Consider the following 17,230-nt stretch of genomic DNA (forward strand, 5'->3'; position numbering starts at 1 on the left):
TAATGAGGTTGCCTTGTGGATCCTGGTCGGGGCGCATGTGGAGGTCTATCTCCCCTCCTCTCACTTAAAAAAAGAAAGAAAGAAAAGAAAACTGTGAGTTCACACAGTTCCCCACCAGCACCGCAAGGTTTCTTCTCTGGCTTTCTTCCTTTCACATGGGGACTCCATGGTGATGGCGAGGAGCCTGGCTTGCCCTCTTTCGTGGTTTGGCCACACATCTCTTTGGAGAGAGCTGTGGTGTTTCCTGGGGAGCTGCGGCTCCGTCACAGGCTCTCTCCAACACTCTTGGGTACATCAGGTTCATAGCGTTGCTGGGCACGATGATTGGGTATCCATGACTTCTCAAAGCATGCTGAAAATAGCCAGGGCCACCTTCCTGACCCTGGAAGCCTGGGTGTGGGGCTCCAGGGAGCCTCAGGGCTTGGATGGTGGACTCTGCCAGGGCAGGAGGCAGATCAGAGCGCTCCTTTCCTTTCCCTCACCCAGCCCATGTTAGAGCAGGCTCAAGCAGTCACTGTCCCTGTGGACTGACAGCTGATAGTTGGAGGTTATGTCCTTCTGGGATGATGATAGCATCCCTGAAAGATGGGGGTACAGGGCACTGATGAGGGACTGGGGGTGGTGGTGCAGGTGGCAGGGCAGGCCTGGCAGTGGGATGTATGTGGGAACGGTCCCAGTAACGACAGGTGACTAACTCCCTTTGCAGATTGAGTCGGGGTTCTTCCATGAGAGCGACGTGAAGATTGTGGCCAAGTCCATCCGTGACCGTGTGGCGTTGATCCAGTGGCGGCGGGAGAGGATCTGGCCAGCACTGCAGCCCCAGGAGCAGCGGGACCTGGGCAGCCCTGACAAGGCCAAGGGCCTACATGTGCCCCTGCAGGTCCAGGTGACCTACCACACGCAGGCCGGGCTGGTGGAGCCCGAGGAGCCCGAGGCCGACCAGCACCTGCTCCCTCCTGCGCTGCCGGCGAGCGCCACCTCCCTGGCCTGTGAGTGCGTCTCTCCCTGTGTTCCTCCTCAGCTCACTCTGTGGGTATGGAAGGTGGGTGTGGGTGGGTGTTCTTCCAGGGAGGGCGTTGGGAATGTCCCTGATGTTGCCCAGAGAGTTGTGACCAGAGGGGTTTAAGACTGGCTGAAGTCCAGCTTCTCAGGACAGGTGGGAACAAATGTGCAGGCAGAGGAAGAGCCAGCAGGGCTAGAGCAACTCCATTGGCTACTCGCCCACCTGCAGTTTATCAGTCCCAGCAACACAGGGCACCTGAGGGCTGTTTCTTACCCGGGGCTTACGGCTGGTGGCGGCATCTCTGCCAGGATACTGTTACCCTGGGGCCTCCAGTAGCCAAAGAGTAGTCATGCTGCTGTGACCTTTGTCTTCAGAAGTGTCTGTTTCCAGGATGATCTCTCTCCTGGTGTCAAACCTTTGAGACCATTTGTCCATTTCTCAGGGAATGTTACCAGTGGGCAGTGAGATCACTTTGTACTGACTTCATCTCAGACCCCTGGAAGAAAGAACCCAGCCCCACCTTTGCCCTCACTGTCCCAAAAATGCAGCTGTGAGCTGAGGATGGAGGCTGGGGCCTGCCTGTCTCCATGGAAGCTCAGATTGCTGCCAGCTGGTCAGCCTGCCCAGGCCGCCTTCCCAGGTCATTCGGGTGGAAAGACTGAAATAGTCTGTTTGATTTATTTAATAGGCACATCCTTCATGTATCATTAAAATAGCCAAACGCTTTTCAGAGTTGGCCATTCAAACTAAAACCAGTGGCTGGCTGTAACTTGGAGACAGTTTGCTTACTGCTCACGTCTTTTCAACCTACTCAGGTTTGTTTCAGAGAACAGACCTGCTGGGTCATCGTGTTCCATTGTCTGATAAACCAAAAGAATTAATGGGAGAGCCTAAACGTTTTGTAGGAGAAGCCACACTACACACTTGAAAAGTGTAACTGTTGGTTGAACAATTCCTAGGATAGGAATTAAGAAATTGCCTTTTGTCGCACTTTGAGGAGACGCAGCCTGAGAGCTGGAATCCACTCTGCTGTGGTCAGATGTCAGGTTCAACCTGCTGCGTAGACAGAACAGTTTCAGTAGATGAGCTCAGTTCCGGGTGGTCATTCTGTCTGCAGATGAATCCCTGTCTGCAGATGAACTCTCTGTGTCTCTGTTTCTGTTCTCTGTGCCTGTCTCTCTCACACACTAACTGTCCAGCTCAGAGGGCTTCTGTGTGCTTTATGTGGTGGCCACACTCCTTTGCCATGATGAGGAAACATTTTAGGGATCACATGGTTTTACCCACTTATTTTCATTTCTTTAAAGTAGGTAATATAGTCATACCATATAAACTTCAAAAAGTCCAAGAGGGTATACAGCAAAGGCCAGTTAATTTCTCCCCTGGAAGCCACTGATGTCCCTGTCTCTTAACTAACTTGCAGAGATAACCTACACGTGTAATTATTCATATGCACACATGCACACACTCCTCTGTGTTTCCCTTTGTTTCACAACCCAGAGCACCCCGCACGCTCTCAGCACCTTGCTCCAGGTCAGAACAGAGGCCTGTGTGCAGTTGTCCCTCTGGCCATAGTGCCTCTGGATAGCTGACCACGCCATACTTCATACAGGTGAACTGACAGGGACATCAGGCAGCACGCATGTCACCGGAGAAAGGACCTGATCTTAGGTAACAAAATGGGCAAACACATATACTTTACTTATTTTTTATTTTTTATTTTTCTGAAGCTGGAAACGGGGAGAGACAGTCAGACAGACTCCTGCATGCGCCTGACCGGGATCCACCTGGCACGCCCACCAGGGGCGAAGCTCTGCCCACCAGGGGGCGATGCTCTGTCCCTCCAGGGGGTCGCTCTGTCGCGACCAGAGCCACTCTAGCACCTGGGGCAGAGGCCAAGGAGCCATCCCCAGCGCCCGGGCCATCTTTGCTCCAATGGAGCCTCGGCTGCGGGAGGGGAAGAGAGAGACAGAGAGGAAGGAGAGGGGGAGGGGTGGAGAAGCAGATGGGCACTTCTCCTGTGTGCCCTGGCTGGGAATCGAACCCAGGACTTCTGCACGCCAGGCTGACGCTCTACCACTGAGCCAACCGGCCAGGGCCGCAAACACATATACTTTAATATGTTGAATGTACAACAGACACAGTTGATGATTCTGTTACCTGCTCTGTGAGTTGCTCACCACAGTCCAGATAAGCTGAGGGAGAGCTTGGTCCAGCCCCCAGAGACAGTGAGAATGCAATTTGTCAACAGATGTAAACACCATTTTAACATTTAGTTTTTAATTATACAAATAATACACACCAAAAAAAATTTTGTGAAGTTACATATATAGCTAGAAAATCTCACTTTATGTGAGATTTGTTGGGTCTTTCCACAACTCTCTGTGTCTGTGTTTCTGTTCTCTGTGCCTCTGTCTCTCTCACACACTAACTCTTGCTGTCTCTGTGTCTCTGTCTGTCTGTCTCTGGTGACAGACTCAGCTTCTCTCTGTTCTCTGTGTAAGTGGAAATGACTACCAGACACCTCTTTAAAAGTCAAGAGCCACTTGTCTAATTGGTTTTGCGCAATCAAACCTCAGCGTTCTTGTCTTCCTAGGTCAAAATACGCTCTAATCAGCCCTGGGGAAAAATTATTTTTATACAAAGCTGACAGGATCCCCCTTTTACTTTATTTAAATTGCAAATGGACATGACATTGGTGGTCTGGGCCCCCTGTAGAGATAGCTTGGTGTATGTAACTGGCAAATTGTAATACTTGTATAGCTTTTGGAATCTGGGAACAATAGACGGGAAGTGCCGTTTAAAATAGGTTTTTATTTTTTATTTTTTACTGGCACAGCTACACAGATGACCTGTCTTCCCAGGTGCCTTTGGTCAAATCAGCCCTGGGCCTATGGGTCCTGTCTGCTCCCTCTACCCGCCTCACCCCGCCACACAGGTGTGGGCAGCTCCCTCCACCAGCAAAATCTCACTGGCCATGCTGGGCCGACTGCAGGTGAGGCTGTGGAGCCTCTGGGTCCCCTCTTATGGCCTGTGGGGTGGGGGTTTTACTAGCCCTATTTTCCAACTGATTTAGACTTGGCTCGTGACCTGAGGGGCCGGATTTTGACCGAGACCTCCTGTTTCAGACTCTTTGCCACTGTAAGGGAAGAAGGGTCCTGAGACCATCATAAAACATAGATGACAATTGATTGGAGCTTTTCCCGCCTTGAATACTCCAGCCTCCCCAAGACCCCTTGCGCCTTTGGAGAGCTGTATGAGGCTCACTTGGAAGGCCGATGGGGGCACCGTGTGAGGTCCCCGGCTAAGCCAGGGTGGAAGCGGCTGTCCTGCCTGTGAGGGCTGTGTGAGGTACCCCCGGGGTCTGTGGGGGCCCACGGCAGCCTCCCCAGGTGTCAGGCAGTGTGGGCAGGCTGCCAGGGCCCTCTCCGTGCGGCGCAGTCAGCCCCCATGCCGCTCTGCAGTTGATTGTGTAAAATGACGCACATTCCTTGTTTATATGATCGGGAAACACAACCGAGTCTTTGTTTTACAGAAGAAAACATGCAGACGGGCCGAGCGTCCGTGTGTGAGCCCACGTTCGTGTTCCCCGCGCCTCGTGTCGTGTCTGGAATGCCGTGGGGGTGATGTGTGGGGTGCCCACTCTGAGCCGGGCCTTTGTTCTCCGCAGCGGACAGCACGTTCGACAGCGGCCAGGGCTCCACTGTGTACTCGGACTCGCAGAGCAGCCAGCAGAGCGTGGTGCTGGGCTCACTGGCGGATGCAGTGCCTCTCACCGCCCAGAGTGTGTGCAGCCCCCCCGTAAGTGTGAGCGAGGGGCCCGGCCTGCCGCACAGCCTGCCCTCGCTGGAGGCCTACCAGCAGCCCGCCACGGTGAGTTAGCTTGGCCCTTGCACCAGAGACCCCATCTACACGGTCTGGAGTCTGTAATGGGCCATGGAGGCTTTGCTAGCCTATGGTCAGGTCCTGGCCGTGCAAAAGCAGGCCCACACAAGGTCCATCCTTTTCAGAAACCATAGGGCTGCAGGCTGGAGAAGCCTGTGACCGACCCTGACAGACCTGCCCATTGAGGGGATACAGGAAACAGAGCCCAGGGACACCCAGTGTTTGCAAAACTGTGATAAGCTGGCAGGGTCCCACCCCCAGACTGGTGTGGAGGTGCCAGCGAGTCGTCATGTGGATAGTAACGGAGCCTTTGACTCTGTCCGCTTCACTGAGGTGGGCACCTCTCCCGGGATGACATGCGGCCATTGGGCGTTAGAAGTGTGGAAGGGGCTGAATATGAGAGACATTTTCAGTGACGTTGGAGAAGCAGGATTGGAAAGGCCTGATGCTTATGTCTGGAATAATTTGTAAACCTAACAAGTGAAGTGGAAGTTGCTGGATGAGAGGTCACATTTGGCATTTATTTTTCAATTTTGATTTTCTTTTTTTTTTTATGTGAGAGGAAGGTAGATAGACTCCTAAATGCGCCCTGACTGGGATCCACTGGGCAACCCTGTCAGGGCTTATGCTCAAATCAACCGAGCTCTCCTCAGAGCCTGAGGCCAACGCTCAGACCATTCAAGCCACTGGCTGTGGGAGTGGAAAAGGGAAGGAAGGGGGAAGGGAGGGAAGCAGATGGTTGCTTCTCATGTGTGCCTTGACTGGAGATCGAACTTGGGATGTCTGCACACTGGGCCGATTCTCTTATCCACTGAAGCAACCAGCCAGGGTCTCAGTTTTCTTTTAACGCTGAAGAAAGTGAAGCCAATTGCTTGCTTTGCAGCCCTAAGCCATCAGAGAGGTTGCCCTTGAGGTGGGTGGTGTAATGGGGTCTGGAGGGAGATCAGAGCCCTAGGCCCAGGAGCAGGTTGGGGCCGGACACCCCTTCTGAGGGAGCTGCATTTGCCTGCTGCTCTGGTGACCCCAGCTCTCACTTGAGCTCACCCACACACTCCTTCACTGTGGCCGCTTCTGCGCACTGCAGCCTCTTGACTGCCATCCCTCTCCCTCCTGTTGCCCACTTGGTCTCGGAAAGTCCCTTTGGAAAGGCAGCTAAAGCGTTTGCTTACTGACCAGAGTTCAGGACTCACGGGCAGCTTGTGTTTGCAGCTTACGTTTGCAGTTTTCCTCATCTCATGAAGTGAAGTGAAATCCAGTTATAAATGGCATGAGCAGCTCCTTTAGGGAAAAGCTACTTGCTGCCCAGAGCGTGGTTTCCTGGCTGTGGGTTTGCCTGTGATGGAGCTGGGCCAGCCCTCAGCCCTTCCAGGCTCAGGGTCAAGCTTCCCTGGGCCACAGCGGGCTCTCAGCCTGCCTGTCCTGGCAGCCCCCGGCCTGTCCCAGCTTCTGCTTGTGGACTGGAAAGGCCGAGCACAGGGAGGCCACAGGTTGGCCGGCCAGGACATACCAGGACTTGGCCAGAGCTCCATCTCCTGTGTCTTACCTGTTTATGCAAAAACAACTTGGACGTATTGGAGGGGATTGAAAGGGGTCCCTAGGGTGCACATGGGTCTCCTGGGGAGGGTTGGAAGCAGAGCCACTCCTCCAGGGCCTCCTGTGCTTGAGTCTTGCTGGGCTGGGGCTGCGGCTGGAGGGGCAGGGGCCCAGGCAACTCATTTGTTGCCCTGGCTTCTACTAAAGGCACAAGACGGTCTTTGTCCTCTGTGCTGCTCTTCATAATGCCTTTACTGTGAAAGTTGCAAACAACTTGATAACAGGTTTCAGATGACAAATTACTGTCACCTGATTCATCCAGAAAGCCTCCAGCAGGAGAACTTTTCTGTGCTTCTGTGGAGAACCAGACCCTCCTCTCCGTTGTCTCTGTGTCCAAGCCTGTTACCTTCATCTCCCCATCTGCACCTCACTTGCCCATTGTTTTGAAGTAAATCCTGGACAGGAATGAATTTTCTCCATAAATATTTCAGCCTGTATTTCTGCAGGATCAAGGCTTGAAAACAAAAGCCAATAAGTGGCATTATTGCACCTAAAAGGGAGCAAATTAGCAGTTCTGAATAGCTTCAGGCATCCGGTGCTCAGATTTCTGACTCCCAGTGTTTGTCTACACTGTGGCCAGCAGTAAGGGTTTTTTTCTGTGGCCCCGTTTCTCTGACCAAGTCACAGGAAACCCCTGCTCTGCAGAGTACCCCTCCGTCTGGTGTAGGCCCACTGTTTGTTTCTGTGTTTCTGTATCCTGTGGACATATGTACAGATAGTATGGGTTATATAATTCTGCAATCCTATAGATGAGAAGCATTTATTATCTCTACCCCACTGGTGTCATAATGAGCATTTCTCCACGATTCCACAAAGCCTATATAATGGTCTTTTCTCACTGTTGCATAATAATTCTGTGGCGCTAATGATCCGGAACGTTTCTTGGTTAGGAGTTGTGGCTATGCGTGGCTTAGGGGCCACCACACATTGTTCTGCGAGTCACGTTCCTAGGAAGCAACCCCTCGCAGGACGATGGACATGGGAGTGAGAGACAGATGCCTGTGGGGGTCCACGGGGCAGCTGCTGAGCATGGCCCCTGGTGTTCTCTGCAGCCTGGCCTGTTGGTGGGCTCTGTCCCGCCCCCACCCTGCGCCCAGCCCCCACCGCAGCATTTCCCGGAACCGGCTGTGAGCTTTGCCCCCATGCCGACAGGCCCAGGCCAGCCCATGTCCTCGGGCCACCAGGTGAGTGTGGGCTGCCCTTCCATGTGGCCACCGTCAGTGCCTCAGTGTCCCCTGACAGTCAGTCTTGGCTGGCCCGGGCCTGGGGTGCAGTGGGAGTGAGGGCGGGTGTCTTATGTCTGTGGAATGCATGTCCCGTAGCATTTGGAGGGGCGTCATTCACACACAGCGGTTCTTAGATGACTGTGCATCCTGGGTTCCCTGCTGGGTGTGCATGTGGGTGTGTGTACATGTGCGCACACATGCTCATTGATGTTCTCTCTCAAGTCTGAGCACCTGGGCATCTCTCAGCAGGATGCTGGTCTAAGAGAAGCTCCCTCTCCCTCCAGCCTCCTCCTCTGGCCCAGCCAGTGCCCCTGCCACAGGTCCTGGCCCCGAAGCCCGTGGTCCCTCTCCAGCCAGTGCCCCCTCACCTGCCTACGTATCTGGCTCCGACCTCCCAGGTGGCCCCGGCTCAGCTGAAGCCCCTCCAGATGCCACCAGTGCCCCTGCAGCCACTCGCTCAAGTCCCGTCACAGGTACCTCACCCCTCCTGTTCTCCATCCCCCTCTCTCAGTGGGGCTCGGGGGCCGCCTGCCCTGTGTCCATCTCTGGGACATCTAGGATGGGAGGAGCTAAGAAAGTGCTATTTTTCCTTGGAGCCATTCAAGGCCATGCTGACTATGACTCTTTGGGGTTGGGGGTGGGTGCATCACATGACCAGTGACACTCGATATCACATGGTTGGTGCTCATGTGCCATCGCCTAGGCTATTGTCATTGATGGTCATGAGGACAGCTTTCACCTCATGGTGTATCACAGAACTATGACAGGAAGTGACACTCTGTGTGGAAGGCATGTCTTGAGGTTCACCCCACCACCCAGAAGATTCTTACATGTCAGCTGTCACCTGTCACCTGACCTTGTTCTTGTGTTGTGTTAGAGTTGCTTTCACCATTCAGTTAAACCACCGCCTTGCTTGTTAGTTGTCATCATATGTAGCTGCTTTTCTAATATGTGGACATCGACTGCCCATTTTCATTGCCTTAGAGTCATGAGTGGCACTGATCATGAGGTGCCCACGGTGCCTGCTCCCAGAGAGGCTTTATTGTAGGGCAGCATCTCCAGCCTTTTCCTCTCATGGCCAATAAACTAAGTACTAACCTTTTATGGCACACCAAAAAAGAGATGTTTTTTGCCCATCTGACAAAAAAAAAGGCATAATTTTGATTCATTCACACAGGATGGCTATTGTGTTGGCTGTTTCATTTTTTTATTTGACAACCTAAGGGGAAGAAGTCAGGGCCCCTGATTGAATTGTCAGGTATGGGTTTTCCTTTGGGGTCCGTCGACGGCAGCCGCACAGAAGCGCCGTGTCCGGGGCCGGTGTGCCTGCAGTGGGGCGGACGTGCGCATGTCCCTTTCAGATGCCTCCAGTCCCTGTCATCCCGCCGGTCGCTCCGCTCGCCACAATCGACAGCCTCCCCGCGGCCCTCCCCGACCTGCCAGCTGCCGGCGGGTCCACCATGCCTCCCCCCTCTCAATACTTCTCTCCGGCCGTCATCTTGCCAAGCCTCCCACTCAACGCTGCTGCCCCCTTGCCCGCGTCACCAGCCCTGCCTCTGCAGGCGGTTAAGCTGCCTCCCACTGCTGGGGCACCCTTGGCCATGCCGGGCCGGACCATTGTGCCAAATGTGGCGGCCACCGCCACTGCCATCCCTCTCCTGGCTGTGGCCCCACAGGGCGTGGCCACCTTGTCCATTCATCCTGCTGTGGCCCAGCTCCCGGCCCAGCCCGTGTACCAGGCGGCCTTTCCTCAGATGGTGCCCAGTGACATTCCGCCTTCTCCCCTCCATGTGGCGCAGACTGTGAGGGCCACCCCTCTGCAGCCGGTGCCCCCCATGCTGTCACAGACCCACCAGCCAAGCATCGCCCACCTTCCTGAGCAGACTGCTTCGGCCCCCAGGGTGGGGAGCCAGGTAATCCACCTGCCGGGCAGGGCCCATTCCCTGGGCACTGGGAGACCCCTTAGTACCCAGAGATGCAAAGGGTCCACCAGCCTCTGCTCCTTTTCAGCACCTACCTTGGCTGGAGGGAGCGGATAGGTTAGATGAGTGGGCAGTGCTGCCCTACAGTCTGGCCGTCTTGTCGGTGTAGGGGTGTCTGCTGCCCCCTCCCCTCCTCAGCATGTGTCAGGAGCCAAAGGTTCCACTGTGGGCCCTTCCCAGGGGTCAGTATCTGCTCTTGGGGGGTGGTTTCCCCGCCTTGCCGATGTCGCAGCACCTGCCCTCGCCTAGGTGGGGCCTGGCGGCCTCCATGCAGCTGTGCTAGCCCCTCTGTGGGAGCTGGGGAGGCTCACACTGCCCATCTTGTCACCAGTCAAAATGAGGTAGGTGGATAATGCCCATGTCAGCAGGGAAATGGGGCACCAGGGTTCTTGGGGGAGGGGCGGTCTGTCAATTGTCTAGGCAGTGGCTGGGGTCACAGAGCTTCTGGTTCCATGGTGGTCATGACAGACAAAAACGACGTCCCAGAGTCAGGAGGGGGCCTCAGGCAGCTCACCGCGCTGACAGCGAAGGGACGGAAGGCGGTGAGCCTCCCAGTGGCTCCGCCCCTGCACAGCCGGCACGTTTTAGAGTGTCAGGCCCGTTATCCAACTTGTGTGAGGAGAGGAGTGGTGTGGGGCGTCTCTCACTTGGGAACCTTCTCTCCTGGCGCCTCTCACCTGGCCCTAAACCTCAACAGCCCTGTGTCCATTGGCACTTCTTTCCTTTTAAATATAGTCTCCTCCCCTGTGAGGTGGGGCCGGTGCCCCCTTTTGCTTCTGTCAGGAAGATTCATACCAAAGCTTGGAGGGTGCCAGGTGGCCCGGCTCCCGGCGCTTTGTGCAGTCTGGACTGAGACTCCATGTCCTGAGTGATGCAGATGCTCCTGGACGGGCTGCTTGCTCTCTGAGTCCGGAATGGATTTGTGCTTGGGAAGGAGGGGATGATGTTTGTTTGAACATGGGCGTGACGCGGCATAGCAGTCCAGCGCTCTGATTCAGCAGGCACCTGGACAGCTCGCTACCTGGAGTAGCGTCCGCTCTCGGGGCAGGGCCACTGGGGAAAGCCGAGGCCAGTGTGGAGGCCTGAGGGTCTGGTGTCAGGTTCTGGACCCGCACTTGCTCCCTGTGTTGGCCTGGCACTCTGCTGGCACTGGGTTATTTGTTCAGTGGCTGGAGGTCGCCTGCCAGGCCTAGTGGCCCCCACATTGCCGGGCTGGAAGAGGGCATTACGGATCATATTGATGGGCCAGGCCAGCCGTTCCAAAAGCTTCTCAGGGCCTGATCATTTTTATGCCAGCTGGCCCAGCAAAGAGCTGTTCTATTTCAGACCACATCCCCAACCTGGGGCCAGATGGAGTCCCCGCCCGTTCAGGTTGGGGCCCTCCTTCTACCTGTCAGCTTTTCACTGAGAGCTTTGAAAGAGGGAACATTGGGCACCATGCATGTCTCCCAGGTTGTCCCTTGGAAGGTAAAGGTCCAGGGCCCTCCCTTGGAGGCAGGAGTCAGGGCAGAGTTCGCTTCTGGCCCTGAACTTGGCACTAAGTGATCACACTTAGGGCTTCTCACCCAGACTCTGCTAGCTCTGCGTAACTGAAGTGTGGTTTTGGGTTAGATTTTTACACAAATGGGGACTGTGTGTGTGTCTATTTTTGTTTGTTTCTTCTAAGTCTCTGTACAAATGTTCTCTGAGTCCAGGACTTGCCTGAGCCAGGAGTGGGCCCATTAGAGGGACACCTCAATGCTCACACCCCAGGTGCTCACCCACCTGGACAGGGATGGCCCAGGACGCCCAGGGCTCCTCAGGGACAGCGGTGGCACCCCGACTTGCATCCCTGTCTTCTGTGCCCACAGATACTGCTTGGCCACCCGCCTCCGTATGCTGTGGATGTTGCCGCCCAGGTCCCCACGGTGCCTGCTCCTGCTGCCGTCCTCTCCCCGCCTCTGCCGGACACGCTGCCCCCTGCCATGCCCGAGCTCCTGCCTCAGCCGCCCAGTTCCGTGGCTCCCGCCATGGTGGCGGCTGCTCAGAGCTTGCCCGTACAAGCCACTGCGCCGCCACCCCCGCCACCTGCCAACTTGCCACTGACCTCCAGCCTCTGCCCAGCTGTCCAGCTGACTGTGGACTTGGTTCTGGAGGTGTGTGCCTTACCTTGCAGGCTAGGCCTTTGGCATGTCACCTGGATGCCTGGCCCCAGCGCTAGGTCTCAGCCCTAGAAGAGGGGAGGGTGGAAGCGTGTGCCTTGGGACAGCTATGGGAGGCCCTTCTCATCTTCCTCTGCTGTTCCCAGTTCACACTTTCTTTACATGCACATCCAGGTGGAAGGTATGATTTTTTTTTAACATATAGATTTAGGGTGCTTTCTTTTGGAGGTGATGGGAATGCCTGTTACAAGCCATCCTGGGCCTGTAGGCCTGTGTACTTCCTCGTCGGGATGATCAGAGTGGGTTAGCATGTTCGGAAAAGGGAGGGTCCCAGTCTTTCGGACTCTGCTTGGCTCCAGCAAAATGGAAACCCTCACACACGGCATCCTGGGTGGTCTGCTTGCTGTCATCAGAAGGGATCAGGCAGCCGGCCGGCCGGGATGGGCTGGGCTGCCTGCAGCCGTGCTGCTGGAGAGCGAATGGGACCCACCCTCCTTCCCACGGTTTTATTTCAGGAGCAGGCCTCACAGGACAAGCAGCTTGGCCTCCTGCAGAGCTGTGAGAGGTAACGGCCCAGCTGGGAAGAGGGTGGGGATAGCCTGGCACACATGCCAACTCAGCCTGCGTTCTGCCATGTCATGGGTCTTGCCTTGCTTTTCCTTATGTGCTGGGGCTTCTAATGACACCAGTGGTTCTAATGACCAGCCTGACCTGGTGGAGTCTCAGGGGCTCCTCTGGGATCTTTGTTACCATTTGTTGAAATTTGGTTGTCTGATGGTCCAGGCCATGTTCTGAATCTTGACATTGGTCTATGTGCTAAGTGTGGTCGGGGGCTGGGAAGAGGCCAGGAGGGCAGGGCAGAGTCCAGTCCTTAGCACACCCTGCGTCTCCCGGTGCCTTGCTGCTGGGTACCTGTCTCCCAGTCACAGGGCATGCTGAGTTTGGGTATAGGAAGTGACCCTGTGTCTCCCATTCTCAGTACATCAGCACCAAGCTCACTGTTCTGCAAGCTCTCCTCACGTTCCCTTTGCTGTTGCACAGATAGGGAAACTGAGGTGCATGGGAGAGTATATATTCTTAATTTTGATGTTTACCATGAGCAGACTGGGCCTACTTCACAGGTCAGGAGGCTGGGCAGACCAAGTTCCTGGGTCAGAAAGCCCATGTGTCCCCCACACCTCAGTGCTGCCCATGACAGGAGCAGTGGGTGTGGGGGGTTCTCTGCTGGGCCTGGCTGGCTTTAGACCCTTCAGGTTTTTAGCTAAGTACCCTCAGATGCTCAAGCTTCTGTCTGTTTTCTGAAAAGCTAAGCTTTTTGAGTGATATCAACTTGTGGGTCATTTTGTGGGCATAGTGACATTCTTCGTTTTCCAGCAGCTATGGAGGATCTGATGTCACTTCTGGGAGAGAGCTGAGTGACAGCTGTGAAGGTGCATTTGGTGGGGGGAAACTGGACGGCAAGCCTGCCCGGAAACATCACCGCAGGTCCACGCGCACGCGTTCCCGCCAGGAGAGGACCAGCCGGCCCCGGCTGACCATCCTGAATGTGAGGGGACAGGTGTGGAGGGCTGGAGGGTGTGGGGCTGGCTGGGCATGGCCTCCCACCTGGTCTCATTGCCCTGGTGTCCTGCAGGTGTGCAACACGGGAGACAAAATGGTGGAGTGCCAGCTGGAGACGCACAATCACAAGATGGTGACGTTCAAGTTTGACCTGGATGGGGATGCGCCCGATGAGATTGCCACCTACATGGTGAGTGGGTGTCTGGCCGGGTGATGAAGTCAGCGGCGCTCCTCTTGGGTTGGAAAGGCCATCTCCTTCCTCCATGTGCTTCGGGCACTCGGCTGCCAGCCCTGCTCGTTGTCAGCCTTCCCCGTACTCCAGCTTCCGCAGCAGCACATGGTCCGTGGCTTCCTTTACTGAGCTGTGCAGCCCTGGGCTCGGTGACCAGGCCTCCCTGGCCACGTCTCCCAACTGGGGTTGAGTCCAGAGCTGTAAGAAAGCACACTGGTCAGAGGAGCCCTGGCGGGCCTGTGGTGCATCCTCACAGCAGGGCTCTGTGTGTCACTGCAGGTGGAGCACGACTTCATCCTGCAGGCTGAACGGGAGACGTTCATTGAGCAGATGAAGGACGTCATGGACAAGGCGGAGGACATGCTCAGTGAGGACACTGACGTGGACCGTGGCTCTGACCCTGGGGCAAGCCCGCCGCCCCTTAGCGCCTGTGGCCTGGGTGCCGGAGAGGTGAGTTGGGATGCTGAGTTCAGCGAGGGCCAGGGCCTGCTTACCCTCCCAGCTCCAGGCTCAGAATGACGCCGGGACATTGCCTGCCTGCTGGAGGAGCCCGTGGGTGTGCAGCGTCGGGTGCGGTGGCTGGGAGCCCAGTGCCTCCAGCTCGTTTGGCAGTACCTGAGCTCTGAGGCCCTAGGATGTGCTGAAGCCACATCGTGTTCCCAGTTCCTAGCCCATGCAGGATGCTGATTTCTGACTCTTTACTTCCCTCAGGAGAGTCGCCAATCCCAAGCAAACGCCCCTGTGTATCAGCAGAATGGTACGTCTGCCTGCAGGGCCACACTGCCACCAGGCTCATTTTAGAAGAGACGTTTCTGTCATTGTCCCTTCTTTCTCCCAGCAGGCCTTTGATAAGAGCCCCACAAAGATTGTTGGGATGTTAGGCCATCACACTGCGGGGTGGGTTGCTGCATGGTGTAGTGACCTTGTCCCCCTCTCTTCCCTTCCAAATGTTCGCCCTGTCTGGCCCAGACATCAACTGAGCATGGCTGGACTCACCATCCCTGTTAGTCCCCGGCCAGCATTATCCCTTCAGTAGCAGTTATCTTGGGCATCCTGAGAACTAAGCCTGTATTGGGGGTGCTTGTTAGGGCCTCTGGCTGCCAGTAAGGAGCCCTTGAGTGGGCTGCATATCCCCTCACTGCAATGAGACGAGTTCTCCAAAGCGTCTCATAGCAGGTTTGATGCCAGCAGTGAGGGTCATGCCAGGAGAAGTGTGCTTGCTCTCACCAGCTGTTATTGTCCTGCCCTTTAGTCCTGCACACCGGGAAGCGGTGGTTTATCATCTGTCCGGTGGCCGAACACCCAGCTGCAGAGGCCCCCGAATCTTCACCCCCACTTCCTGTGAGCTCCCTGCAGCCAGAAACCAGCCCAGGTAGGAGCAGCCAGAGCCCCAGTCCTTGTGCCCAGAAACTCAGCACTTCTCTCTCTTTTAAGTGGGTCTGCATCCCCTGGCTGTACTCATGCTCACGGCTGGCTGGCCAGTTCTGTGTGCCCAGCTAAGTGCGAGGGACTGGCCCGCACTGTCCTCACAAAGCCCAGAGCAGCCTGTAGGGCTGTGTTCCTCTCCAGGTAGCACTCAGGTTTGGGACTGCTGATCACCTCTACTGTGTAGGTGACGCACATGGACTGCACAGGTGTGTGCCAGAGGGGCTCTGCCCGCACTCTCCGTAACAGCGTCATCTTGCAACTCCTGACTCCCTGCCCCGCCCCTTTGCGTGGCCCACCTGCAGGGATGCCCGCCTTGTTCTGCTTGTTTTGGGGGTAGGGTGGGAAAATCGTCTCTGATTTTAAATTGTTAACCAAGGAAACTAGCACTTGGATATCAATCTTCACCGGTGTCCTTGGTGCTGTCAGTTAAGTCCTGATGTTTATGGTCCTTTGGGAGGCAGCAAGTAATCACTTAAACAGAGCTAAGCTTTCATTCTCTATAAGCTGGCAGGAAAAAGTTGCTGATTGAATAATTTGACCTAAGTTTATGGCACAGTAGTCCTCCTTATCTGCATTTTCACTTTGCTGTGTTTTTGGTTTCCTGCAGTCAGCCATGGTCCAACAATATTAGATGGAAAAATACTAGAAATAAACAATCCATAAGTTTTTATTTAAGAAGTAAGAAAAACATTTTATTAAAAAAATTTTTTTTTCAGTTTTAGTGAGTGGAGGGGAGGCAGAGACAGACTCCTGCATGGAACAGGATTGACCCGGCAAGCCCACTAGGGAGCAATGCTCTGCCCATCTGGGGCCCTTGCTCTGTTGCAATGGGAGCCACTTTTTAGCGTCTAGGCAGAGGCCATGGAGCCATCCTCTGTGCCTGGGGCTGACTCGCTCCAGTTGAGCCATGGCAGCAGGAAAAGAGTAAGAGAAAGAGAGAGAAAGAAGCAAGAGGGGGAGGGATGGAGAAGCAGATGGGTGCTTCTTCTGTGTGCCTTGACCGGAATTGAACCCAGGACATCCACATACTGGGCCAACGCTCTATCACTGAGTCAAACAGCTAGGGCCAATTTTTATTGCATTTACTGGGGCAACGTTGGTTAATAAAGTTATATAGGACTCAGGTGTACAATTCTATACTGTGTCATCTATATAGTGTATTGTCTGTTCATCATCCAAAGTCAAGTCTCTTTTTGTTACCATTTATTCCCCCTTTACCCTCTTCTACCTCCCCCTAGCCCACCCTTCCCCTTGGTAATCACCGTGCTCTTGTTTGTGTCTGAGGGGGTTTTTTTTTGCTTTATTCCTTCATCTTTTTTACCCAGCCCTCCAACCCCCATCTAAAACGATTCCACATATAAGTGAAAATATATGGTGTTTGTCTTTCTCTGATTGGCTTATTTCACTTAGCATAATAATCTCCAGGTTTATCCATGCTGTCTTGAAAGGTAAGATTTCTTTTTTTTTTTATGGTAAAGTAGTATTCCATTGTGTAAGTATACCACAACTTTTTTATCCACTCATCCACGGATGAACACTTGGGCTGCTTCCAAATATTGGCTATGTAAATAATGCTGCAATAATCATAGTCATGTGTATATTCTTTTGAATTAGTGTTTGGGTTTCTTTGGATATATTCCCAGAAGTGGAAATTATTGGGTCATAAAGCAGTTCCATTTTTAATTTTCTGAGGAAACTCCACACTGCTTTCCACAGTGGCTGCACCAATATGCATTCATTCCCACCAGCAGTGCGTGAAGGTTCCCTTTTCTCCACACCCTTGCTAGCACTTGTTCGTTGATTTATGGATGATAGCCATTATGACAGGTGTGAGATGATAATTACATTGTGGTTTTAATTTGCATTACCCTGATGATTAGTGATGTTAAACATCTTTTCATATAAGATTGTCTCTATGTCTTCTTTGGAGGTTCTTTGCCCATTATTTGGATTGTTTGTTCTTTTTGATGTTGAGTTGTGTAAGTTCTTATAAGTTTTAGGTATTACCCCTTATTGGATGTATCATTGGTGAATGTTTTCTCAGTTGGTGGGTTGTCCTTTTATTTTGTTGATGGCTTCCTATGCTGTGTATAAAACCCCCCAAAACTTTTTTTAAATTAATTTTTTAAGTGAGAGGAGGGGAAATAGACTGCCACATGCACCCTGACCAGGATCCACCC

General features: G+C 54.1%; 1 protein-coding gene across 14 annotated transcripts in view; it reads left to right on the top strand.

Annotated features, from left to right (window-relative positions):
- WNK2 (WNK lysine deficient protein kinase 2) overlaps positions 1-17,230 on the top strand; it is a 125,857-nt gene that overhangs the window by 50,120 nt on the left and 58,507 nt on the right. For 9 of the 14 annotated variants that reach the window (XM_066257485.1, XM_066257486.1, XM_066257487.1 and 6 more), the window contains exons 8-19: positions 707-989; positions 4,674-4,876; positions 7,534-7,665; positions 7,992-8,180; positions 9,069-9,620; positions 11,540-11,824; positions 12,346-12,395; positions 13,205-13,376; positions 13,464-13,580; positions 13,902-14,072; positions 14,334-14,379; positions 14,875-14,994. In XM_066257485.1, coding sequence (XP_066113582.1) covers positions 707-989; positions 4,674-4,876; positions 7,534-7,665; positions 7,992-8,180; positions 9,069-9,620; positions 11,540-11,824; positions 12,346-12,395; positions 13,205-13,376; positions 13,464-13,580; positions 13,902-14,072; positions 14,334-14,379; positions 14,875-14,994 — 2,320 coding nt within the window. The remainder of the gene's footprint in view (positions 1-706; positions 990-4,673; positions 4,877-7,533; positions 7,666-7,991; positions 8,181-9,068; positions 9,621-11,539; positions 11,825-12,345; positions 12,396-13,204; positions 13,377-13,463; positions 13,581-13,901; positions 14,073-14,333; positions 14,380-14,874; positions 14,995-17,230) is intronic. The other 5 variants (XM_066257497.1, XM_066257496.1, XM_066257483.1 and 2 more) reach the window with 3 other exon arrangements.

This window comes from Saccopteryx bilineata, chromosome 2 (assembly GCF_036850765.1).
Source record: "Saccopteryx bilineata isolate mSacBil1 chromosome 2, mSacBil1_pri_phased_curated, whole genome shotgun sequence".
Lineage (NCBI taxonomy): Eukaryota > Metazoa > Chordata > Mammalia > Chiroptera > Emballonuridae > Saccopteryx > Saccopteryx bilineata.